This window comes from Gracilinanus agilis, chromosome 1, assembly GCF_016433145.1.
Source record: "Gracilinanus agilis isolate LMUSP501 chromosome 1, AgileGrace, whole genome shotgun sequence".
NCBI lineage: Eukaryota > Metazoa > Chordata > Mammalia > Didelphimorphia > Didelphidae > Gracilinanus > Gracilinanus agilis.
This window is the reverse complement of record NC_058130.1, coordinates 731334356-731360129: the sequence shown is the minus strand read 5'-3', so window position 1 is coordinate 731360129 and position 25774 is coordinate 731334356. Positions and strand designations below refer to the sequence as shown.

The following is a 25774-nucleotide window of genomic DNA, read 5'->3' as shown; positions in this document are numbered from 1 at the left end:
ATGGATTAAGACTGTAGTCATAGTCTTTCAAATAAGAAGCAGATGCATGGGAAATCCCAAGACAGGATTTTTCCCCCCCTTGCCCTCACAAGGACTGTAATAAAATAATCCCTTACCCATTGCCATACATGCAAAAAAGGGAAGAGTCCTCATCAGTTTTCAAAATATATCATAGAAGAGGCGATGGGCAGGACACAAAAGTGTGTTTTTCAATTTATTTTTAACAACTGTGGCACAATCTGATTGTGAATTCCTAGGACCCTTGCCAAGTAGGGAGAAAGAAGTTAAGTAGCCTAATGGACTGTTCCCCACTGAAAAGTTATCTAAGACTACTGCAAAACCATATTAGGTCTAAGATACACTGAAGGGTTACAAGACTTGCCCATAGGTAAAACACTTGTCAAATCCAAAGACTTCCCTGTCTTCTGAACCACCTCCACACATTCTCCAGTGGACTCATTTTGGCACCGAAGTTTGTCTTCTGAAATTCAGAAAGGCGATTAGAAAGTGAAATTCGTAATCATTCCTGGGTTATACTTGGTCTCATGAGCAAAGGAGAAGCTTGCTGACAGAGCTTCTGGAGGTCAATCAATGTTCAATCAGATCAGAAACAATTGCATTTTTATTTTAGCACACAGGATAGGAAATCAGAGAATTGGGCTCTTTGATATTTTAAATCTCATTTAAATACTACCTTCTGGTAGGACAACACGAAACTGACTTTGTTCATTTCTGCTTCCTGAGAAGCAAAAAAGAAAACTATGTAAAGACTTGAAAAAAGACTTGTAGTTAAAAGTACTTAAAATAAAGAATAAAAACAAACAAAAGGATTCTGGAAATGCTGGGTTCTTTTTCCCCCCAAAAAGAAAAAAAAATTATCTTCGTCCCCAAAACAGAAATTTCCTTTGTGTACATTAAATTACAACCATCCACTCAAGATATACTGGCTCTGCTGATAATGCAGGTTACCGAAAAAGGAATTTCAAGATTAACCATCTTAAGGCTGTATCTTTGATCAATGTTGTTCAGTTGTTCCTTGAAGACAACTATTTTGTCCAAAGTCTGGCTGGGAAATAGGTGGAAAAAAAGAAGGCATCTGAAAAAAGAATAGGACAATTAAATGGAAAAAATGTCAGTAGTAATTAGATGAGGAAAATGGGAAATTAAACGTTTTCATTTCAATTGTTCGGAACTGTCTTCTTCTGACCACTGAATTGTCTTGTTTCCGGTATGTGCTCTGATGCAGGCCTTCTTCATCTGTGAGATAAAGCCTCAGCAAAAAGATGGGACAAATTCTGAAAGTCAAAAAGAGTCTCTTCCAGGTAAGCTAGCACCCAGACTGTTAGCCTGTGCATCAAGTACAAGGCTAATACTGAAGCTTGGCAAACTAGATGAGTAACATCAACTTTTGAGTTCACCATGACAAAGAAAATCTCTTTGCACATTGCTGAAGTGAACTAAAAATCATCAAAAGGCCTGTGGGGCAGCAGCTTTGTCAAACATCAGCGTTTTCAGCCTGTTAACACATTTCTTCCGCAAACCTAGAGGGTAAGAAGTTGAACAGATCTGCATTCTGAGGTCTTTTTTTTTTTTTTTTAATTGAACTCGTTTGTTTTTTGAAATGTAATATTTCAGAATTTTTTTTTTCCAAAACTAGAATTTCAGTGTGGGCAGGAATTCATGAAATGAACGTGCCCAGGCACATACCTATTTACTTGCTCGTTTCTGCCTGTACATTTGTATCATTCTTTGACGGAAAACATCAAATGTATCTTCGTTATTTTCTTCCCCTTCAACACCCAAGCCCTCCCCTTCAGAGGTAGTTCCCCTATGGGAGTAAAATGGACAATTAGTATTGGACTCTGCTTTCTTAAATTACATGACTAAGTACAGGAAAAATTTTTTTAAATAATCAAACATGTATAGTCAAGTATACAGTATACTATCTCTGCAGAGGATATATGGCATGACAGTAAAAAAAGTTACAAAGAAAAACAAATGTACTTACCTTATTCACTGCTGTACTTACCTATTGGTAGGAGATACTTAGAAATCCCTTGTTTACAATGTAGAAATTTAGTGTAGCCCTATGTGGCAGATCTCAAGCTTATTTTTTAATTAAATACTTGCTAGACACAATGGATGCTTGAAAGTTACTTAGGATTTATACTTTAAGACTCTGATTACCCCCTACAAATGAAAAGGGGTTCTATGTTTTAACCCTGGGGACATTTCTGCATGTCCTGGAATTTAAAAACAGCAAATGAGACTGAAAATTACAAGGATTAAGAGGAAAGTTAAATATACAGTCTAAATCCTTGGCTGACCTTCCCAAATTTATATTATTTAAAAAGAGCTTTTGACCTTAATTTGACTTTTATTCTAAAAAATAATACAAAGCCCTAAAACCTAAAATTCTTACTTCTGATATAAGGAGAGAAATAGCTATTTTAAAGGTCAAACTCCCTCATTTAAAGATGAGGAAACCGAGGCCCAGTGACTTGTCCAAGGTCATACAGGTAGTAAGTGGTGCTGGTTCCAGATCCTCTTTTCTGTACTATAATCCCTCTGCTTTCCATAGATATCCAGAGTCAGGGAAAACAAAAAACAAACAAAAATACCCATTACCCTTTTCTTTTATTTGGGGTCAGGCTTATAAACACCTGACTCTGAAAGCAAGTACCAAGAAGTATATGATCCCACTTTAAAGAGAGCAAGAACCAGGACTTTAAAAACTTCATAAAATTCTATCATTATGAAGATGAAACTGGAATCTCCCATGATGGTGAATGGTAAGTGAGCCCTCCTGCTCCTGGGGACTGCTTCCCATTTTTCTCCTAAGATTTTCAAATTTCAAAGAAGCTGATGTGATCTCCTGGACATCACCAATGGACACACATTTCTACTGTTACTTTTATAGCTGCTAAGCACATCATATACCTTTATCTCATCTGACTCTCACCACAGCTCCAAAGGGTCAGTGGGACAAGTATTTTCCTCAGTTTACAGATGAGGAAACAGAAGCTTTGGATGTTAGAGTGACTTGCCCAAGGTAATACACAAAGAATAGACCATGAAGAGGGAGTTACTCCCTGTAGCTCCACAGTCCCAGCCCTGGGCTCTTTCTACCAGACCACACTGGCTCTCCACAAGTCAATGAGCCTTTTTGGGGTTGACTATTATTAAACATCCTTCTCCTGCTCCCTCTGGGCAGCACTGTACCTGTCCCTATTATTTTATTGTTCTTGCATTTCTGAAGTCTGTTACCATTACATACACTTTTACAGGCTCCTTAATTCCTTTCCCACGTGAGCCCAGGCCATATCCCTCCTTCCAGCCCATCTTCTGAAGCATTTGAAAACCCACATTCCTGTCAGTCAGTTTCTGCTGAGCAAATTCCAAGTCTTTGTGTTTCTGAAGAGAAAAAGAAAAAAGTTAAGTCTTTCTGAATTACAATATGCTTACTTTATTCAAAAAGCCTTTATTAAGTGTTTCCTAAAAAAGCAGAGAGGACAGTGCTATGCACTGGAGAGACAATGACAAAGGATTATCAGGACAATGTGTGGTAGTAGAATAAATGTGAGCTTAAAGAGTCAAGAAGCCTCAGACTACTTACTAATTGTATGACCTTGGGTAAGTCTTCTCTCTAAACTAGTTTCTTCATCTGAAAAGTGAAAATAATACAGATACTACCTATTGTACAGGGTTGCTGTGAATAAAGTGCTTTATAAACCTCCAAGTGTTATAGAAATGTGAACTATTTCAGTAACTATGAGATTCAGTCAAAGAATATGAACAAAGAATTTTCAAAAGAAGCATCACAAAATTCAGTTAAAAAGTTTTTAAAAAACACATATAAAACCTGGAAGCAAGAAGAGCAAAAAGTTAAATACAAAAAGACCTGGCCTGGTATTCTAATAACTTTGTCAGAAGTGCTAAAAGTCAGCAGCTAAGTGACATGGGAGATAGAGCAATAAACCTAGAGTCAGTAGATCCTAAGCTCATATTCTGCCTCAGTATCTCAGACACTTATTTGTTGGGTGACCTGGACAAGTCAATGAACCTCTCTGTGCCTCAGTTACCTCATCTGTAAAATAAGGGGTTGGAATCTAAATCCCCTTCCAGGTATAAATCTATGATCCTATGAGAATTTTCAGCTGATGAAGAAAGCTGAAGAAGACAAAATGATTTTTTAAAAGTTATACTGGGAAAGATAAGAAGGATAAACAAAAAAGGACAGCTGCTCCATGTCAATGGGATAATTACTTATGACAAAGAATACAGAGTGAGCCAATTCTTACTTTGCTTCTGTTTTTTCTGCTCTTGACTAGAAAGGACAAAAATAGTAAACAGGAGCTGACTGATAACCAAGGAAAGAAACAGTAAGAGAAAACTCGGCTGTCCCCTGGGAAGTTTAAGTCCCCTGGTGCAGAGGAACTATACCCTCAGGTACTGACAGAACTGGCAAATGTGATTGTTGAAACACCATATTCCAAAACCTGTGAAGAATAAGAAATGTCTCTGGGTTCAAGAAGGATAAATGGTTTCCTTGTTTTGAAAATCAAGACAAGAATAATCAAAATCAGGTAGGCACAAGACTGAGATGCATATTATCACTGTTGTCCTATCTGCTACTAGAATTATTATCACAGGTTCTTTCAGTGAGCCTATCCAGGATGAGCTTATATCCTAATGCTTTTATTCAATTATAAAAAGCAGTTATTCTTTCCATCTGTACAATAATTAAATAACATAACAGAACAGGATAGGAACCTGTCCTAGAACTTATTTCTATCTGAACCTCATTGGAAAAAAAAAGAAGTGGCAATAATAAAAACAATAAGTTAACATTTGTATAGTATAGTTCTTATTTTCTCCTTCCAATAACCCTGTGATGTAGGAGCTTAAGAGAGGTTATATGGTTTTGCCTATGAACACATAGCTAGTCTGAGGTGGGGTTTGAACCCAGGTCCTCATGACTCCAAATCCAGGACTCTTTTCACTACCCTACTTTCTTGGGTCCTATAATTAGACATCAAAAAGACTCCGAAAGTTTGAAAGGATGGCCTAAATTACACAAGATGAAATTTAATAGAGAACAATGTGAAGTCTATCATTTGGGTTCAGAAAACTATGCAATTATAGGATGTTAGTAATTTGGGCAGACAGTAGTTCATTTGGAAAAAACCTGTAGTATTACAAACTTCTAGACCAAAAATCATGAAATCAGATAGTCTCAGTGAAGTTGAGTATATGGTAGTTAGCCGATGCTTCACGGCTACACACGAGTTGAGTTGTTATAGTCATAGGATACAGCCTTCAGGACTCATTTCTGATCTGTGGGTTCATAATAGAATAGTCAAGCACTGTGTAGCTAAATTGTGCTTTTGTGAGGTCCCCAAAGCCTATCATGATACAGAGATGACCCAGGGTTCTCAAAGATTCTTTCAGTAGATCACACTAAGCTGGAAGGGGTTAGATGATGGCCCAGTGACTTCATATGTTGGTATGTTTTTTTTAAAACCCTCACTTTTTGTCTTAGAATCAATATTATGGTTTCAAGGCAGAAGAGTGGTAAGGGCTAGGCAAAGGGGGTTAAGTGACTTGCCCAGGGTCACACAGCTAGGAAGTGTCTGAGGCCATATTTGAATTCAGGACCTCCCGTCTCTAGGTCTGGCTCTCAATCCACTGAGCCACCCAGCTGCCCCCAACTTTGTATGTTTTCTGAAGATCAGCCAAGCTAAGTATGCAGAGGCTCATCAATAGTTTGGTCAAAGGGTATTGAATTTTTTGGTCACAACAAGTATCAGAAGAAATTTATTAAATTATAGGGGAAGTACAATCTATACTGGTGGGGATTAGGGAGGAGGACACAAATTGATGAAGTCACAGATCTTTTAATTAATTAAATTAATTGTTGAAGAAGTAACAGTATACTTTAGAAACAAATTGTGCTTAGTATATACTAGGATTTAAGCACAGCAATTTTCCTTTTTTCTAATGAAGATGCTAAGTGATTTGAATGATGCAAAATTACAAGTACATGTCTAAACACTTCAATTTATATATGCATCAGGTGATTATTTTGGGGGGATCTAGAACCAAATTTCAATGATGCAGATATCTCCATGAGCAAATTCCTTCTACCAATGTAGATTAAAAAAACCTTTTACCATCTGTCTTAGAACCAATATTAAGTATTAATTACAAGGCAGAAGAGCAGTAAAGACAAGGCAATTGGGGTTAAATAACTTGTCCTGAGTTCCCTAGCCAGAAGTGTCTGAAGCCAGATTTGAACCCAGAACCCATCTCCAGGCCTGGTTCTCGATCCCATGAGACATCTAGCTGCCCTCCAATGAAGATTTCTGACTCTTCAATTTATAATCTCAGAAAGATGCCCAGGGACATGTCACCATTAAATGTTATTGGCAGAACCTTGATCCATGTTTTCCTGATCTTATGGGAAATTCTCTTCCCACTAACCCACACTACCTCTTCTCAGTTCACAATGCCACAGTACTTCAAAAAAGATCTGTGATTTGATCAGTTTTGAGAATTGCCTGCAATAAAGTAAACTGCAACTCTTAGATTGACTCATGAGATTTTGGAGCCAAAAAGTTCCCTGGCAAGCCAACTTTTTGTGGTGAGGTTCCCCAGACTTAATGGTAGTTTGTGCTCTGATAGTACAGACTCCAAGAACCCTGAGTTTTCACCACACCACAAGGCATCCTAGGAACACTTCAACAAAGTCTTTTTTAAAAAAACAAACATTGTTTTTAAAAACAGCTCTTTTTTAAACAGGAAGGAATGAGAAACCTGTTCAAATAATAGCTGATTCAAAAGAGAATTTTCCAAACTATAAACTGTTGAGGATTTTATGTTGGTGAACCTCACCTTCTTCTTGGACACAGGGCGTCCCCGGGGCCTGTCATAAGCAATTCGCACAGGTTCATGAACTATAAGACCAAAAAATAAAATATATAAATCAGGGGATAATCATCTTTTCTCCATGCTACTTATAAGGTATATAAAAGTACAAGCTTCCTGAGGCCAGGGGTCAGGCCCTAACTACCTAGCACTCAAGTAAAATATTGCTTTGCACATTGAAGTAGTTACTTAATAAAGGAAGTTTCTGATCCCTGGGGCCATGTGAACTGTAGCTCTGTAAGGTCATGACATCAAAATACAAAGGCGCTGGTAATTAAATTTTCTTGATTCTATTTGGTTACTACTTTTTGAATTAAATATTGAGATGTGACACAAAGCAGTCTAATTAATATGTAGTTTCTCAAGATAAAAGAAACTTTCTGCTCTTTATCACAGTCAGATATATCCAATCTTCAAAGCTACTATTTAGAATCTCCAAGACTCAATGGACCTGAGGTCAATACAATAGTCCAACCCCTGCCTAGAGCCCAAACCCTTCCACAACATCCCTAGTAGATAGATGATCATGCAGATTCTGTTTTGAGGCTCTAGTAATGGAGAAAGCCTAATTCATTTTTAGAAAGCTGTAATTGTTCAGATGCTCTTCCTAGTATTGGGTTGAAATTTGCCTTCCTTTAACTTCCACCCAAGCTTGAGACCCAAGAATAAATTGAATTCCCCTTTTATACGATAAACCCTTTGAATATTTGAAAGTGAATTCTAGGGGGCAGCTGGGTAGCTTGGTGGATTGAGAGCCAGGCCTAGTGACGGGAAGTCCTAGGTTCAAATCTGGCCTCAGATACTTCCCAGCTGTGTGACCCTGGGCAAGTCACTTGACCCACTTGACCCCCACTGCCTACCCTTACCACTCTTCCACCAAGGAGCCAATACACAGTACTGACTCCAAGACGGAAGGTAAGGGTTTAGAAAAAAAAAAGTGAATTCTATCCTTCCCCCTATCCCCCCAACTGAATCACTCATTTTTTTAGGCCAAATATACCAGATTCCTTATACTAATCCTCCAGTGGCATGATTTTGAATCCCTGCCCCATCCTGGTTGCCCTTCTCTGGACACATTCCAGTTTGTCAATGCCCTTTCTCAAATGTGGTACACACATACACACTACATGTGCATCACTAAGTTTTAAACTATTAGAATACACAGAACAATAAACACACCTAAGCACAAAATGTACATCACAGAATTTTCAATCTTCCTGATAATAAGGCACTTTAGGACCTGGCAGTGCTTCAGTAATGATGATCGCTTCTTCCTAAAGGCCTTTGTTTATTATACCTCTCAAGTAATTTATCATATGCTATTTTTAAAAAACCTTTACCTCCTGTCTTAGAATCCAAGGAAGAAGAGCAATAATAGGCAATTGGGGTTAAATGACTTGCCCAAGGTCACATAGCTAGAAGTCTGAGGCCAAATTTGAACCCAGGACCTCCCATCTCTAGATCTGGCTCTCTATCCATTGGGATATCTAGCTGCCCCATTATGTACTATTTATCTTATGTTAAGAGTTATTTGTGTTGGTGTCTTCTCCTGCTACCAGATAGTGAGTTCCAGGAGAGCAGGGATTATGCTTTATTCCAACTTTGTGTTTCTCTTAGATCCTGACTTTTCAAATAGTAGGCATTCAGATCTTTGTTCAATTAGTGGTCACTGTACTACTCTATGCTGAAGTGTGAAATTAAGAAGATGCCCAATAATAGAGTTTAAAATTTGAAATTTTGAGTATCAATAGTTTGTCCAGTGCCATTAAGACATTTAAAATCCACCCACTGATTAGTAACTAAAAATAATTTCAGTTGCGTTCAACGTAACATCTATAGACCAGAAAAAAACTGTAGGTGATTCCTATAAACCCAACATGCAAAGTCTGAGTTTAAAATATAAAGTGATTATTCATGTACTGCAAAGTTTTTGCTTTATATAATTAATCTATGCAGTGCCTTTAAATTGGATGTTTTCCTAGTGTATTTAAAATATGGTTCAATTTACAAGAATTTAATTTCACAAACAACTTTAATTTCACAAACAACTTTTCAGTAATAAAGCAAGGTACAAATGTACTATGTCACTTTATCATTAGGAACATAGAGTCTTGGAGTTAACAACATCATTCTCATGGACTAAATGCGAACACTTTGCTGCAGAGACAAATGCAAAGACACATCAGGTACCTTTAGGTTCCTCTATAAGACACACTCTCTTGGGAGCCGGGATCAGGCCAACTTTTAGTGATTTGCTGCTGATTCTCTTTCGGGGGAAACAGGCACTTGAAGCAGAGGCCTGTGACAAAGCTGCTAAACTGACACCATCGCCCTCCGCTCCTGTGTTCTGTGCCTCCTCAGAGGTGATCCCCTCTGACTGAGAAACTCTCCCAGTTTCTTCTCTAATTCTGGAGGATGTTTCTTGAACTGAGGTGTCATCTTCTGTACCCTCTTCCTCTTCTTCTTCAGGCCCTAATTCTAACTCGAGTTCAGTCCCTTGTTGAGAATGATCTCCCTCAAGCTCTTCTTCTTCCCCATGATCTGAAGCCTTCCTTGATTTCAGACTCTCTTCTGCTTTAAGGTTTAGAGGAGCTTTTGCGAAATTAATGGAAGGGCACAGTTCATACACTTTCATTCTATAAAACTTGAAGGCAGGACTATTTTGGTCATGTAGAAACCTGGGTTGAAAATAAATTAAAATTATTTCAGTTAAGTTAGAGGATGTCTCCAGAAATAACTTTTCAGAGAACAAAGGAATGGAATTACTTTGGTGGCACATCTGCTAAAATATGTCTGGGAAAGATTAGATAGAAACCATGGGAGTAATCTAGATGATGAAATAAATTTTATCAATGAATGAAAGGGTATTGTAGTGAATAAAATACTGGACTTGATAAGTTTCAGTTCTTATCATATTCTGGTTCTGAGACCTTGGGCAAGCCACTAAACCTCTAGTTTCCCCATTTGTTAAATGAGGGGGTTGAATAAGGATGATCTCAGATGTCCTTTTCAGTTTAATTTGTCTTTAATATTGAGAAGTCAATAATAATACCAAAAAATAATACCAAAAAAATACCTAAGAAGTCTACCTTTATCTCACTGGGAAAAAGTGCAAATATTCTGAAGGGGAAAAAAAGATGGGATAAGAAAAGAAAAATCCTTCATTTTCACTTATCTTCAAATGTTCATCCTGATAAGACACAGAATTAGAGAAACACTCTTGGGTATTTGATACTTTTCTGAACAACCACATAGCTATCTATATTTCTATCCTTGGCCCTTTGTCTTTCAGAAACTGGGCTCCTAGCAAATAGGAAGTATGTTGTTTTAGACAGAATTACAGAATGAGTTAGAAGAGGCCTGAGGGACCATTTAGGTCAACACCTCCATTTAATAGGAAAAAATTTGAGAACCTAGAGAGGACAGATACAAATCTGGAAATTTGGTAATCAACTTTATTACAACTGTTGTCTAAAAGGTTACAAAGTTAGCAGGCCCTGAACCAAGGCTCAAATAGCCTTCTGTTATTGCTATTGTTCCCTCTTGTATTCTGAATAATTAAACTTCTGGAATAAGTGACTTCTAGGTGAGCTGTTGCTGAACAATTTTAGGGGGACATTTTATAATCTTGCTTGGAAATCATTTATTTATATGATGCTCACAAAAATACTGCAAGGCAAATAAGGCAGCTAACCTTCTCCCCTTTTCATAAATAAGGAAACTGGGAGGCAAAAAAAGGTTAAATGATTTTGTTAGCACAACCTATGCTTCTTGTACAAGGAGGGACAGCATCATACTGGAGAAAAGTGCTAGAACTGGAATCAGAATCCCTGGGTTCAAGGCTGGGTAATTGTTGAAAAGTCACCAGTGCTACAAGCCTAAGCCTCTTCTCATCAGCAAAATAAAACATGACATACCTAACAGAGTTCTTATGAAGAAATTACTTTGTTAGCTACAGAAATATGAATTGTTATTTTCAGTTCCTTTCAGTTTGAATAATAAAGTCAATGAAATAATGTATTAATTATAGGAAACATGGTAAAAAGAAGTATCTGTCTTAAAGTACTTTGTAAACCATAACACTACACAAATGTAATATATAATCGTTAATTGTGGTCACCATCATCCCCACTATGCTGTCACTGATGAAAAAATAGTAAGACTGGCAACAATAAAGTAGAGCACTTAAGGCAAGTCTAGTATAATGGGAAAAGCACTGGACTGGGAATAAAATGAAAAGACTGAGATGATCTGGATTGAATCCTGCCTCTGCTTCTTGGTTGTATGTTCTTGGGCAAGTCAATTCACTTCTGAGTCTCAGTTTCTGCATCTATAAAGGAAGTGGACTAGATGACCTCTAAGGTTAATTTTCTTATTGTTAACATTCTATGATCCTAAAAAGACCTTAGTGATGCTTGCTGACTGATAATATAGTAAGGTTGTATGCCCAGCTTTCAATGCTTCAAATTCCATTTCAGAGATGACTGGGATCATTGTTCTATCCCAATCCTGCTGTATTTTGTCATTACTACACAGAGTATAATCAAGAGATCCAAGATTCCCCACAGTGGAGTAGAACCTGGAATGATAACAGTAGCAGACCACATTTCCTCAAAACAGAAGTCATATCTAACACAGGGTCTTGTATGGAGAATAGCATTGCAAAATACTTAATAGATGTTGATTGTTTATTTTGGCCAAAAACGCTAAGGAGGGACAGCTGAGGCCAAGACTTGGTCTTTGTCCCAAGAATTATGACAGAGCTTATGAGGCAAACCCAGATCTGATGAATTCCAAGCCTATTTCCACAACATCATACTGCCTCTGAACGACTGCTTTAAGCTCCATTTGGTATAGAAGGAAAATGAACCAAGCCTATTCCAGGATCACCCAAAGTGACTTGAACTGTGAAATCCAATAGGACTTTGGCCAAGGCAATCTCACTCAGAAGATGACCCTATAATGAAGACCTCAATTTTAAGAAATTTTAAGAAAGTTTCAATGTATTTTATTATGCTATAATCAAGAAGACAAAGCAGTTACTTACCACAGGTCTGGGTTGTCTGCGCTGTTTTCTATACTAAATTGTTCAATTTCTGGTCCCACCTGAGCAACAAATTTAGCTAGTTTTTCAGCAGTATCCATTGTCTTAGCATCAACTGCAAAATGCAAAACAGTTATCATCTATTAGTTCTGAGTTCAGAGAATCTTAAGAATGTCAGGGATAGAAAAGGTCTTTAAAATATATAATAATATTAGAGCTGAAAGAGACCAAAGGCCAACAGCTCTTTGAATGCAAAATTAGCATTTTTGGCCAAAATAAACAATCAACATCTATTAAGTATTTTGCAATGCTATTCTCCATACAAGACCTTGTGTTAGAGACAGGATAAAAAGGACAAAACCAAAACAGTTTGGGAGTTCCAAGAGTTTAAATTCTACTGGGGATGGGAAGCTTTCCATCTGCACAGAAACTAAGGGAAAAAGGAAGAGAACATGATGAGTTTGTAACAGAGGGCAAATGGAAACATTATTGGCTTTGGGTTCATAGAACCCTGGTTTGAAAACCAGCATTGATGTCACCCCGAGTAAATCACTTAGGCTACCTGAACCCGTCTCCACAGGGGTTTGTATTGCAAGACAAATGAAGTCCTTTTTAGCACTAAATCTATGCATCTATGAGTTTACACTTATAGACTCATTTACTGGGAAAACCACAGGGTGGTCTCTTTTCTAGCATCAAAGCACAGAACCAGAATTTTCTTGTCCCAATGGGCTCCCCTCCCTTCTCCCTCAAATGAAAGCACCCCCATCAGAGAATCCTTTTCTTAGAATCATGATTTTACAACCAAACCCCAGAGCTTACAACAGCTCTGCTCTTTTCTTCTACTCTTCCCAGCTATCCCATATTTCATCCCCTCTGGACTTCCTGACATTCAAATAACCTGGTAAATTGATTGTAGTAAGACACTGATAGAAAACTGTAGGATGTCTTCAGGGATCTTGCCCTGGTGCTCAGGATATCTATATATCCTAACAAGGGTCTTTTGGAGAAAATGAATACACATATAAATATTTTTAAGAACTGAATCAACCAATATCCTAAAAATATTTTTAGGCCTCCTCTTCCTTTAGAGATGGTTGACCTCTGATCTATTTTAATCTATTCATAAATCTTCTTATGACCTCTAAAGTCCTTGCCAGTTTTAAATCACATGATCCTTTAAGTGGTAATCTAGCCTCTACCTAAAACATCCTGTGCAGGGAACTTGGGGAGCTCCTAGAGGGCAGAGACTCTTTTTTGCCTTTTTTTGTATCCCCAGAACATAGCAACATGCCTGACACACAATAGGTGCTTAATAAATGCTTGCTAATCCAAGAATCCAGAGCAAGCCTGAGGGATTTATGAGAAGGAAAACTAGCCACATTCAGAGGAAGAACTGTGGGACTAGAAACACAGAAGGAAAAACAACTGCTTGACCAGATGGGCTGATGGGGATATTACTGGTGATGTAGACACTAAATGATAACTCTAGTACAACTATTAATAATATGGAATTGGGTCTTAATCAATGATACATGTAAAACCCAGTAGAATTGTGTGTTGGCTAAGGGGGGTTGGGGGAGGCTTGGGGGGAAGGGAAAGAACATGAAACATGTAACTATGGGAAATTATTCAAAATAAAAATAAAAAAAATTAATAAATGCTTGCTGACTTGGCTTGGTAGGGTGGAAACAGATGGAATTTGTTTTAGGGGGTTTCATCTTGCCTCTAACACTTATTAGCTGTTTGACTATGGGTAGCTTACTTTACTTCTCTAATTCTCAAATTCTTTATCTGTAAAGTAAGGGTAATGATACTTATACTAAATACCCAACAGGATTATTGTGAGGAAAGTACTTTATAAACACCCACAGAAAACAGAGTTGTTATGATTAGTTGGCCGCTCCATTCTACTGCTGAATGGCTCTGGCTGTTAGGAAATTCCTCATTAAACTGAGCTGTTATATGCCTCCTTGAAAAACTCCTCCCACTGGGCCTCGGTTCACCACCTGGGGCCAAGCCAAATAGGCCTAATTAATCCCTCTTCGATAAAATTGCTTAACCATCCCTCAGAATTATTTTATTAGTAGTCTTGCTGTTGTCTTTCTTTAGGTCCCATAGGCTTTGGAAATTCAATATGAAATCTTCACCTACCACTGGCAAATTGAGAAGGTGGGGGAGTCTGGTGTGACTCAGGCAAGGCATCAGAGGTTTCAGGCTCAACTGTTCCTGGACGGCAGGTCAAAGGTCTTGGGCTGAGGTCACAAGTAAGAGATTCAGATTCCTCTGATGGCAAGTTCTTCTCAGGACGGTTTATGTCAGGCAAAGAAGGCTTTACTTGGAACCCTCCATGGGCATGTCTAACCTGGTGCTTCAGCATCGTTCCTGCTGAAAGAAGGGTCTGTGTTCCCACGGTTGCTTTTCTTGATTTCCAGCTACTGATCCCCCAAGATGAGAGAAGCCTGAGCCTTTTCCGGGGAATCAATCTTTTTTTCAGGCTCTGCACCTTCCTTGCATACAACATTGCTCTCACGGCACATTCCTCTGAAGTTGGCAAGTGTTCCTCATCTTTTTTAATCTCCTTTATCCTCTGCATTTCTGCCAACTTCAACTTATAATATTTGTACTCCAGACTATCTTCGTCAGATAAAAACCTAGAGAGGTAGGAAACACATTAAAATTTTTATGAAGATCAACACTGAATTGTTCACAATCTATTTAGTCCTCTTACATCTTTTTTTTTTTTTTTTTAAACCCTTACCTTCGGTCTTAGAGTCAATACTGTGTATTTCTGTATTGGCTCCAAGGCAGAAGAGTGGTATGGGTAGGCAATGGGGGTCAAGTGACTTGCCCAGGGTCACACAGCTGGGAAGTGTCTGAGGCCAGATTTGAACCTAGGACCTCCTGTCTCTAGGCCTGGCTCTCAATCCACTGAGCTATCCAGCTGCCCCCTCCTCTTCCATCTTTGTAAAATATTTTAGGATGATTTAAAATTAACCATTTAATTTTATTTTGCTTGATTTTACATTATTTGTTACAAGGATTTTGTTTTTCTTTTTCAATGGGGAGCAGTGGGAAGAAAAGATTTTGGTTATTTTTTTTTAAACCCTTACCTTCCATCTTAGAATCAATACTATGTTAAGGCAGAAGAATGGTAAAGGCTAGGCAATGGGGGGTAAATGACTTGCCCGGGGTCACACAGCTAGGAAGTGTCTGTGGCCAGATTTGAATTCAGGACCTCCCATGTCTGGGTCTGGCTCTCAATCCACTGAGCCACCTAGCTGCCCTCTTGGTTAATAAAAAAAATTTTAATTAAAAAAAAAAGTAATCTTTTCCTCTGTGGGAAGGAATGTTTGTTCCATATAAACCTTAGTTCAAATCCATATGTCAAGTATACCTTAGAGAAAATGACACATTTCAGTATAATACATCTAGTTTGCCAGCTGTGTAGAATAGATAACTATCATTTAGTCATGTTATTACAATTTCACATATTTGGGTCTTGCTGTGTATCTTTTAGAAATCTTCCTTTCTCTTAACAAACATTAGGAGACTCCATAAGAGTAGAGACTGTGTGTCTTGTTTTTGTAACTCTCTCAGTATTTTGCACATGGTAGATTTTATGGTATTTAATGAGGTTTCATTAAGACCATGTTCAATCTGCAATTCTAACAAATCAGTCTATCAATTACAAGATTGCCTAGAATCTTCCAGATTGGGAAGGGACCCTAGAAGTCCTCTAGTCTCACTCATGAAAAAATAAATCTTCCACATCTTCAACTAGTGGTTGCCTCTATTTGATAACTTCCAATGATGGAGAAATCACTACATTTAAAAGAAGTCTTTTGGTTGTGAATAGCTCCAATTGTTAAGAAATTTCTCTTTATGTAGACTTGAAATATTCCCTGCAACTTCCACCCCACTTATCCCAATTCTGCCTTCTGAAGACAAGCTCTAAGCCTAAATGCTCTTCAATGTAATAAACCTTCAGATATTTGAGGGCAGTGATTAAACTGCCTTTAATGTCTTGCCGAGGGTACACTCAATTAAACAAAATTCAACCCTGGATCCAGAGAGTCTCCCCCTAGAAATATATCACACCAGAGTTTTTGCTACTGACTTTTGTTTCCTTGATTTTAGGTAGTATTTTTAATTAGACGTTATTCTTCTAATTGATTTCAATTCACAAAATACTGACAAGTTTAACACTAGAGAGTGAAGTAGCAAAGTTGTACATCACACAGAGTATGTTATTTTTTTTTTTATTTTAAACCCTTAACTTCTGTGTATTGACTTATAGGTGGAAGAGTAATAAGGGTAGGCAATGGGGGTCAAGTGACTTGCCCAGGGTCACACAGCTAGGAAGTGTCTGAGGCCGGATTTGAACCTAGGACCTCCCGTCTCTAGGCTTGGCTCTCAATCCACTGAGCTACCCAGCTGCCCCCCAAGAGTATGTTATTTTATACAAAATCCCATACTGAAAAGAGGTATCACATGCTTTTATGGTTATCTTTATGGAATCTTTGCATTATTTCATGGTATGACTAATAGACATACTTGCACAGCAAAATCAGGGTTAGAAAACAATTTTTAAAATTCTCATGATCTCTGAAGTGCTAACATCAAGATGAAGTCTACTTTATTCATACTGTATTTCTGAAGCATCAACACTAATACCCACAGCACAATGTATATAAATAACCACCTAGCTCATTTGTGAAAGTAGCAAAGACAACCCAAAGCAGTGTGGAGGAGTGGGAAAGGCACTGGCACTGGGCACTGGAGGGATAATCTCTGCTCTGTCCAAGTATCCTCAGCAAGCTCCTTCACTGCCCACAATGCTTTTATTGTGCTGCTATGGAGTCATGGGCTTGGGTCTGAAGTCCAGCTCTGCTATTTATAAGCTACCTGGCTTTGACCAAGTCACTTTGCCCTATCTGAGACCTCATTCTCTCCTGAAAAATGCTAAGAGTTGGACCAGATAATCTCCAAGCTGGCCTTCTCTCACACTAACCTCTTGGATACAATTCTGCCAAACTATTCCACTTGTGGTTCCCCAAAGCTATTCCACCTTTTCCCATGTCTGTGTGTTTGCTCACAAGTCACTCTAATACCTGGAATGCATAATACCCCCTTTTGACCATTCTTTTCAATCTCTTTGGCTTCCAGGACCCAGATCCTATACCACTTCCACATGATGTTTTTCTGGTTCCCTCAATTGGAAATGATTTCTCCTTCCAACTAATTTGCATAATACTGTATACCTCTTTTACATACTTACTGAATTCAATTTTGTATTCTATTTAGGTGTATTTTGTCTCAGCTCCTAGACTATAAATCTCTAGAAGGCAGGGTTCAATACAATTCAGTTTTGTATCTTCTCCAGTACCTAACCCTGGACTTTACACAAGGTGGGCACTGAATGAATTGACTCGACAGGAATGGGCAATTTCCTAGACAGTAACTTGGAAGAACTCCTTCTAATATCTATTATTGAAGGCCTTATTCCTCATGAGGAGTATCTTTCCAATATGAGTCCTAACCAAACCTTAGGAAGTTCTGTGTCCTAATGTTTGTCCTCATGTACTCAATCATTCCTTAAATACCTACCAATAAGTAGGGTTCTTCTTTAGTGATGCTCTTTCTTTTGGGGACAAGTTGCCTTCAATTATACTCTTCACAAATTTTTCAATTGTCTCAACAACCTTTCTGTCTGCTCGCTGAGGAACTGTAATAAACAAACAGACTGGGCTTGACAGAGGCACTGGAATGTTTAGGTCTCATAAAACCAATGCTATCTGACAAGGATTTCAAGGCAACTCTTCTCAGCTATTCTGAAGCACTAATTCTTAAAAGACTAACATCTGAAATAGGATTGGGAGCAGGGATTGGCATCTTAATGGTAGGAAGACACCAAAAAACTTAGAATGTCCAGGGCAAGTTAAATAGCACAATTATTAAGGGTAAGCCACAAAACTAACGTGCAAGGAGACTATTTTTAAAAAAGTGTTTTACTGAAGCTATACAAATAGGTAATTTCTGGAAATATTCCCTCCTCCCCTCCAAACTGAAACCTTTATCATAACAAAGAAAACCTATTACACACATACAAATCACTCGTTGCAGTTCTGACAAGGTAAACAACATTCTGCTCAGCTCACCCCTACCTCTCTCCAAAGAAAGGGAAATATTTTATTATCTATTCTCTAGGGAAAATAGATTTATTTTGTCTATTCAAAGTTCAATGCAGTAAGATTTTCTGCAGAGTAATTTTCAATGTGTGCAATATCTTCTAAAAAGTTTTAATCCTTTAATTCTGTAACCAAGAAAATGCCACTTCTGATATTCTTGAAAGTCATGACACCCAAAGTAAAGCACCAACTCTGGTATGACCTAAACTCAGGTGTTTTCAAAAGGCATCAAGAATGGACCAGGAGATATATCTGTTGTCCAACAGCCAAATGAGCTGAGATTTGTAAAAGTTTTATGGCCATTAGATGTCAGCAAAGACTAAATTCTTTTGATCACACAACTTCTGAGATGGTTTGCTAAGGCACGAAGGGGCTGGGATCCTCATCAGTAAAAGGAGTACCCACATTATTGAATCACCCATTACCCATCTCCTTAAGAAGTGAGGTAGATATACAACCATGGATCAACACCTTCTACTTATATTCTATTTCTTAATAGTTATTTGCCTATCTCCTTATTAGATAAGGTCTTTCAGGGAAGGGAATATTCTTTATCTTTGTATTATTTATAGCTCTGAACGTAACAAGCACTTCACTGTTTCTCCAATTCATTTCAATAAGCATTTATTAAAAGTGGCTCTAGGAAGGGCAGCTAGGTAGCACAGTAGATAAAGCCAGGCCTGGATTTGGGAGGTCCTGGGTTCAAATCTATTCTTACTTTCTAGCTGTGTGACCCTGAGCAAGTCATTTCACCTCCAATGCCTTGCCCTTACTGCTCTTCTGCCTTGGAACCAATACACAATATTGATTCTAAGATAGAAGGTAAAGGTTTAAAAAGTGGCTCTAGGTGAAAAGTTTCTGCCCTCAAGGAGCTTAGAGTCTATTAAGAAATGCAACATGTAAACAATTATGTAAACATATTGAGAAGGAAAAGAGCACAGATAAGCAGGCAATCAGGAAGGTTTCTCATAGGAGGTAATGTGTGTACCAAGCCTTGGAGGAGGCAAAGAATTATAAGAGACAGAGATGAGGGAGTATATTCCAGGAATGAAGGAGAGCTTGGGCAAAGGCATAGAGGGAGAGAGAAGGAAGAATGCAGCAGGAAAACCTAGTTGTCAAGAAGACAGGATATAGAGAAGCAAGAAGCACTGTGAGGTTAAGTCAGAGCAGAATGCGATGGGTTTAAAATTTAAAAATAAGTTTGTATTTTATCTTTGAAACACTAGAGTTAATGAAGAAGTTCATAGTTGATTTAAGTCCTGACACTCAAATGCTTATAAAACCAGAAGGGAACATGGTTATTGCTAGTGAAAGATTCATCCAACTCCTTGTACTTGACAGAGTTTGAGAAGGGAAGCCCAAGAGAACTGAAAAGGCTGGAACATTTCCCTCACTACCTATTTGACTTTGGACAATGTGATTTCAACCAAGTCTCAGGGACTTGGCTTCCCCACCTGTAAAAAGTGGGGGTTGGACTAGATTATCATTTGGCTCCCTTCCAGATTTCAATCTTGTAAGCTACATTGGTAGAATCATACCAACATAAAAATTGTCTTTTGGAACAGGGAAGCATCATATTATCAGGATTTGACAATTTAGCTAGTGTAGACAAGGGTACAGAGGATAAAGACAAGGGTTGTACCCAGAGCAGCTCTGATATTAACTGTAGCATCCTGAGGAATAGCATGGCCTAGTAGAAAGGGCCCTGGATTTGTAGTCAGAAGATCCAGGCTGCCACCTGACAGGTATTTAACCTTGGGCAAGATACTACCCCCCACGCCTCAGTTTCCTCATCTGTAAAATGGAGATGGATGATAATACTTGCACAACCTACCTCATAGGGTCGTTGTGAAGAGTCTTTTGTAAGTCCTTAAACTGCTATAGAAATGGGAATTATTAATATTAATCATTGTATGTTCAATATGTTTTACATAAGGCTAAAAAACTAAGCAATGTTCATATCTCCTAAGTAGGAAACAATAAACATTTTCAAAAATGAAAAGAATAAACATAGAAGCAAACATGTTTGCTTCTTTGCTTACCTCCACTTAGAGCCTCAGGAATCATATTTGAATTTGGAGAAGAAACACTTGTCACCTCTTCTGTAGACCTTGTCTCAGTCTTCTTCATTTGGATGGGATGTCCACTTTTCTCTAGCCAGGCTTTTAGGTTCTCTATATACTCTCTTCCAAACAAAGTTGAGTCGTCAAAATTAGGAAAAGCTGCTGGAACTGGAGCTACTTCTTGGAGGCCAACAGCTTCTAATATTTTTTCTTGTCGGAATGTGGAGGCTAAGGAAAATGTCTGGCCCAAAAGTGCCAGAGATTTACGACAGAGGGAGTTGGTTGTCTCCAAGGCACCTGCCACTTCTGCAGGGTTACTAAAACCCTTCATCTTAACACTTAGCTCATAGGCATTGCAAGCCATGAGCAGGGGAGTAACACTTTTTAAAAGACGGTCTTGGAGCCTCATCATGTATTTGTCAAATGGTTTTATGATTTCAAAGAAACAATTCTTGGTTTTCACAGCACCTTTGTCTAAGAGCATATTTAAGAACTCATTGTCAACTTTGGGGGTTTTTAAAGCAGAATGCTTCAAACACTTTATGGTAAAGAAACAGAAGTCTCTATGTTCTGGTTTCAGAGAACATTTGAAGGAGGCGAGCATCTTTGCACAGGTTTCAGTTTCCAGCTCAAAGAGAGCTGCAAACAGCTGTGAAAACTCCAGATCATTCTTTATCTTATGAAATCCAGCCCATTTGATTATCTCTATCCCAAATGTTGAAAAAATGTCAGATTTGTCAACTAAGTCAAAACTGACTTCTCCTCTAGGTGGCCGACTAGTCTTCTGATTAGGGCGCAAAAGTGTCTTTCGAACAGGACGCTGGGCATCTTCAGTCCTTTGGGTGACAACAGGACTCAGATCAGGTCTCAGAATAGTTTTTCTAATTCGATTAGTACCTCGAGTTTTGGGGATAACTCGATAGGGAATCACAGGGGCCAGTTTTTTGGCATTTACTTTTCTTAGGGTGGGAATTTTTCTGACATCTCCTTTAATGACTTTGGTTTTAAGTGTACCTCTGGTTGCCCTCTTACTCTGAAGAATTCCACCCCGGTCAATACCTCCCCGGCCTCGGCCCCTACTCCGCACTCTTCCCCTGCCCCTATGTACTGGCTGCTGGAATTCATAATCTGCCTCTCCTGGAAAGTCCAAGTCATACTCCTGACTATCCATGTCCACATATTCTTCATCCATAAGACCAGGTGATCTAAAATCACCCAGTATCTCAGGACCAAAGTCACTCTCATGAGACCAAGAAGGTTCATGTGAACTTGGGTGGCCAAAGTCATGATCCCAAGATTCAGTGTGACTAAACTCCTGATCCTGAGAACCAAAATGACTAAAGTCCCGGTGGCCAAAGTCCCGCTCTCTGGAGCTAACCCGGCTGAAGTCCCTGTCCCGAGAGTCGGCACGAGAAAATTCTCGATCTCGTCCAAAATCTTCTTGATAGTAGTTTTCTTCACTTATGGGAGGACTGTTGGATCTAAAGGAAGGTCCAGGAAATACATCATCCCTTAGGTCTTCTCGCCAAGTATCACGAGGATGGTGTACTGGATCATGAGTGTATCTTCCATCATCATGAAAATTGTCATCATATCTGTCTGCTCTTGATCTTGGGATTGACCTTGAATGACCTGAAATGAAACATTTAAAAGGAAACAGAAAGGATACTTCAGGTTCAAGGAATATTTTTTCCCTTAACCACTCTGGATTTCATTGTCCACACTGTAATAGAATGTCTATATTTATTTCACATGTTTCTATTTGTTTAACAATGTATAATCATTGAATAGGTCTCTAGGTATAGAATTAAACTATTGTTATAAACCCAAAAGACAAACATGCAAATATTGCTAAGCATTTATTTTTTTAAAAAAGTCTTAAAATTTGTCATCTTTTGTTTTTACATTTTCATTTCCAAAGATATTCTACCCCATTCTTTTTTTTTTTTTTTAACCCTTACCTTCCGTCTTGGAGTCAATACTATGTATTGGCTTCAAGGCAGAAGAGTGGTAAGGGTAGGCAATGGGGGTCAAGTGACTTGCCCAGGGTCACACAGCTGGGAAGTGTCTGAGGCCAGATTTGAACCTAGGACCTCCTATCTCTAGGCCTGGCTCTCAACCACTGAGCTACCCAGCTGCCCCCTACCCCATTCTTTTACCAGGGTTTCATCCCCTACTAAAAAAGAAGAGGGAAAAAAGGGTGTGTATATGTGGGACTTTAACAAAACTAATCACCATATAACTACATCTGACATATATTCAATGTTTCACACTCATCGTTCCCATCTCTGCAAAGAAAGGAGCAGGGAGCATATTTTCACCTCTTCTTCAGGGCCACACTTGGTTAGTATCCTTAAAAATTTTTTTTAATTCCCTTTCTTTTGTCTTAAAATTGATATTAGGTAATGATTCCAAGGCAGAAGAGCAGTAAATGCTAGACGGTCTCCAGGGTCACACAGCTAGAAAGTGTCTGAGGCCACATTTGAACCCAGGTCATCCTAATTCCAGGTCTGGCTCTCACATGGTTATTACACTTAAAATAATTTTCAGTTTCAGTTATTTTTTATTCTTTCCATTTCTATTGCGTTAATTATTGTGAATATCCTGGTTATGTTTACTCCACTCTGCATCAGTATTTTAGAAGCCTTCCCATGCTTCTCTAAATTTTTCATGTACTACAATTTCTTTAGCCATTCTCAATAGATGGTTATACGTGATTTCGAGTTCTTTGCTATGACAAAAAGTATTATTATAAGTATTGGGGTATATAGCTAACAATTTGATCCTTAAGTTAAAGGGTATGAACATTTTAGTCACTTTTTATAGCCTAATTCCAATTGCTTTCTAAAATGTTTGGACTAATTCATAACTCCATTAACAGTATATACTAAGTTTTTTCAACGGCCTCTTCAATACTATCTTTCATTATCTTTTTTTTTTTTTTTTTTAATTTTAAACCCTTAACTTCTGTGTATTGACTTATAGGTGGAAGAGTGGTAAGGGTAGGCAAAGGGGGTTAAGTGACTTGCCCAGGGTCACACAGCTGGGAAGTGTCTGAGGCCGGATTTGAACCTAGGACTTCCTGTCTCTAGGCCTGGCTCTCAATCCACTGAGCTACCCAGCTGCCCATCTTTCATTATCTTTGCCAATTTGCTGAATGAAATTTCCGAGTGGGCTTAAAATTTTTTCCTCTACTTTTTGTTTTTTATCAACTTTACATCCAAATATATCTTTCCCTTCCTCTACCCAGAGAAATACCCCTCTGAAACTAAGAATAAAAAAGGAACTAAGAATAAAAAGGGAGGGAAAAGATAGTTCAGCCAAACGAACCAATACATCGACCAAGTCTGACAGGATACAAAAATTTTACATCAAGGTCAAACCAACCCCTCCTCTCTTTCTTCTCCTGAGTCAAGTTTGCCCAGTTTTGGTTTTTATTCTTCTTTTTACTACACTGCTATGGTCACCGTGTATACAGTAGGTTCTACTTCCTTCATCTTGCACTAGTTTGTATGTTTTCTTGTGCTTCTTGGTATTCTTATTTATCATTCATTATGATATAGCAATTTTTTTTACATTCATATACCACAATTTGTTTAGCCATTCTTCAACCAATGAGGACTCTATGGCCCAGCCAAGCTGGCCTTCTTCCTATTCTTCAAATATACCCTTTCATTTCCTGTCTTCATTGCTTTGTGCTGACTATTTCCCAAGCCTGAAATGGACCCTCTACCTCTTAGAAGCTCATGTTTCCTTAAAAACTCTGTGTAGTGACCTCTTCTACCTGAAGCCTTTCATTATCTCCTCAGCTGCTGCCCTCCAAAAAAGGGTTTACTTTGCATATATTTATAACTCCGCCAAGGACGGTCCCAAGCCCGGCTGAAAAAGGAGGAGGGTTAGGCGCGAGGCTAGCAACCTCACCCTGTAAAAATCTCACTTGCTATAGAAACTGCAACCTCATTAAACCAACAAAACCAACGATCGTCTAGTCTGGAAGATTGCTCTCCAACAGAATCCACGACGCGTGCTGGCAAAAGCCAACAAACTCCAGGCCTACGTCAAATCTTGAACATCAGATGGCCTGAAAAGATCTCCAATACCAGACTCTGGGAAAGAACAATTCAGTATCCCATCAGCCAGGACGCTATGAAAAAAAAAATATGGAACCCTCCAGAGAGGAGAAAAATCGGAAGGCCAAAACAGACCTGGCAAAGATATGCCCAGTTGGTGGAAGTTGCCCAGAACAGAGTCCATTGGCGTAAGATGCCCAGTTGGGGGAAGTTGCCCAGAACAGAGTCCGTTGGCGTGAGATGGTTGCAGCCTTATGCTCCTCTGGGAGTCAATAGGAATAATAATAATAAAAAAAATTTATGTACTTTCCCTGAAAATAGTGTGTAAACTTCTTGAAGTTTATCTTCCCAGCAGCTAGTACACTGTCACTTAATAAATCCTAGCTGAATGATGGGTATCAAGCCCTACTAATAATGTATTGGGTAGTATAATCTCTCCAACACTGATGACTCTCATCTTTTGTCATCTTTTCCAGTTTGTTAGATAGTAGGGGAAATTTCAAGAGTTGTTTTGATTTCTCTTATTATTAGAGATTCTGAGCAATCTTTTATATTGTTATTAATGGCTTATAACCAAGTATTTCTTCTACTTAAAAAAAAAAAAAAACCCTCTTACTTTTTGTCTTAGAATTGAAACTGAGTATTAGTTCCCAAGAAGAAAAGTGATTAGGGCTAGGTAACTGGGGCTGAGTGACTTGCCCAAGGTCACACAGCTAGAAAGTGTCTGAGGCCACATTTGAACCCAGGACCTCCTATCTCCAGGTCTAGCTTTCTATCCATTGAGCCACCTAGCCGCTCCTGTGACCAAGTATTTCAAAATGAATGTCTTCTAACTGCTTTCCTTTTAGTGAAAGATAGCATGGTATAGTAGAAAAATTTAGTGAACCTGAAATGAGAAACCCTAGAGCTAAAGTCTAGGCCTTGCCTCTGGTTTCCTGACAGGGTCACTTATCACTCTGAGCCTGTTTCCTGTCTGCAAACTGGAATCACAAGAGATACATGCACTAATTACTTCAGAAAGTCATTACTGGGGGCAGCTGGGTAGCTCAGTGGATTGAGAGCCAGACCTAGAGACAGGAGGTCCTAGGTTCAAATCTGGCCTCAGACACTTCCCAGCTGTGTGACCCTGGGCAAGTCACTTGACCCCCATTGCCTACCCTTACCATTCTTCTGCCTTGGAGCCAATACACAGTATTGACTCCAAGACGGAAGGTGAGGGTTTAAAAAAAATAAAAATAAATAAAAAAAAGAAAGTCATTATTAACAAACAAACTGCAGATTTCTGACAAGCACTACAGAAATGGGATCTATTATTGGAGAACTTGTGATTCTTCCTTCCCCAGATCTTTTTAGTTTACCTTGGGACTTAAACTGATGAAGAGTGTCTTCAATAGCATCACTGTGGTCCATGTGATATCTCTTAACCTTTTCTTGTATTACAGCATCAAAAGTTTCCCTTGTGACTCGCCTAGATGCCAT

General features: G+C 38.6%; 1 protein-coding gene across 1 annotated transcript; it reads right to left on the bottom strand.

Annotated features, from left to right (window-relative positions):
* Positions 1–1135: 1135 nt before the first annotated feature.
* Positions 1136–25774, bottom strand: SUGP2 (SURP and G-patch domain containing 2). The gene is made up of 10 exons (XM_044658624.1): positions 25654–25774; positions 20218–21857; positions 17830–17866; positions 17582–17699; positions 14126–14625; positions 11975–12086; positions 9118–9605; positions 6895–6956; positions 3278–3414; positions 1136–1828 (listed from the first exon to the last, which is right to left on the bottom strand). The coding sequence occupies exons 1-10, from the start codon at positions 25772–25774 to the stop codon at positions 1708–1710; spliced, it is 3336 nt and encodes a 1111-aa protein (XP_044514559.1). The 3' UTR covers positions 1136–1707.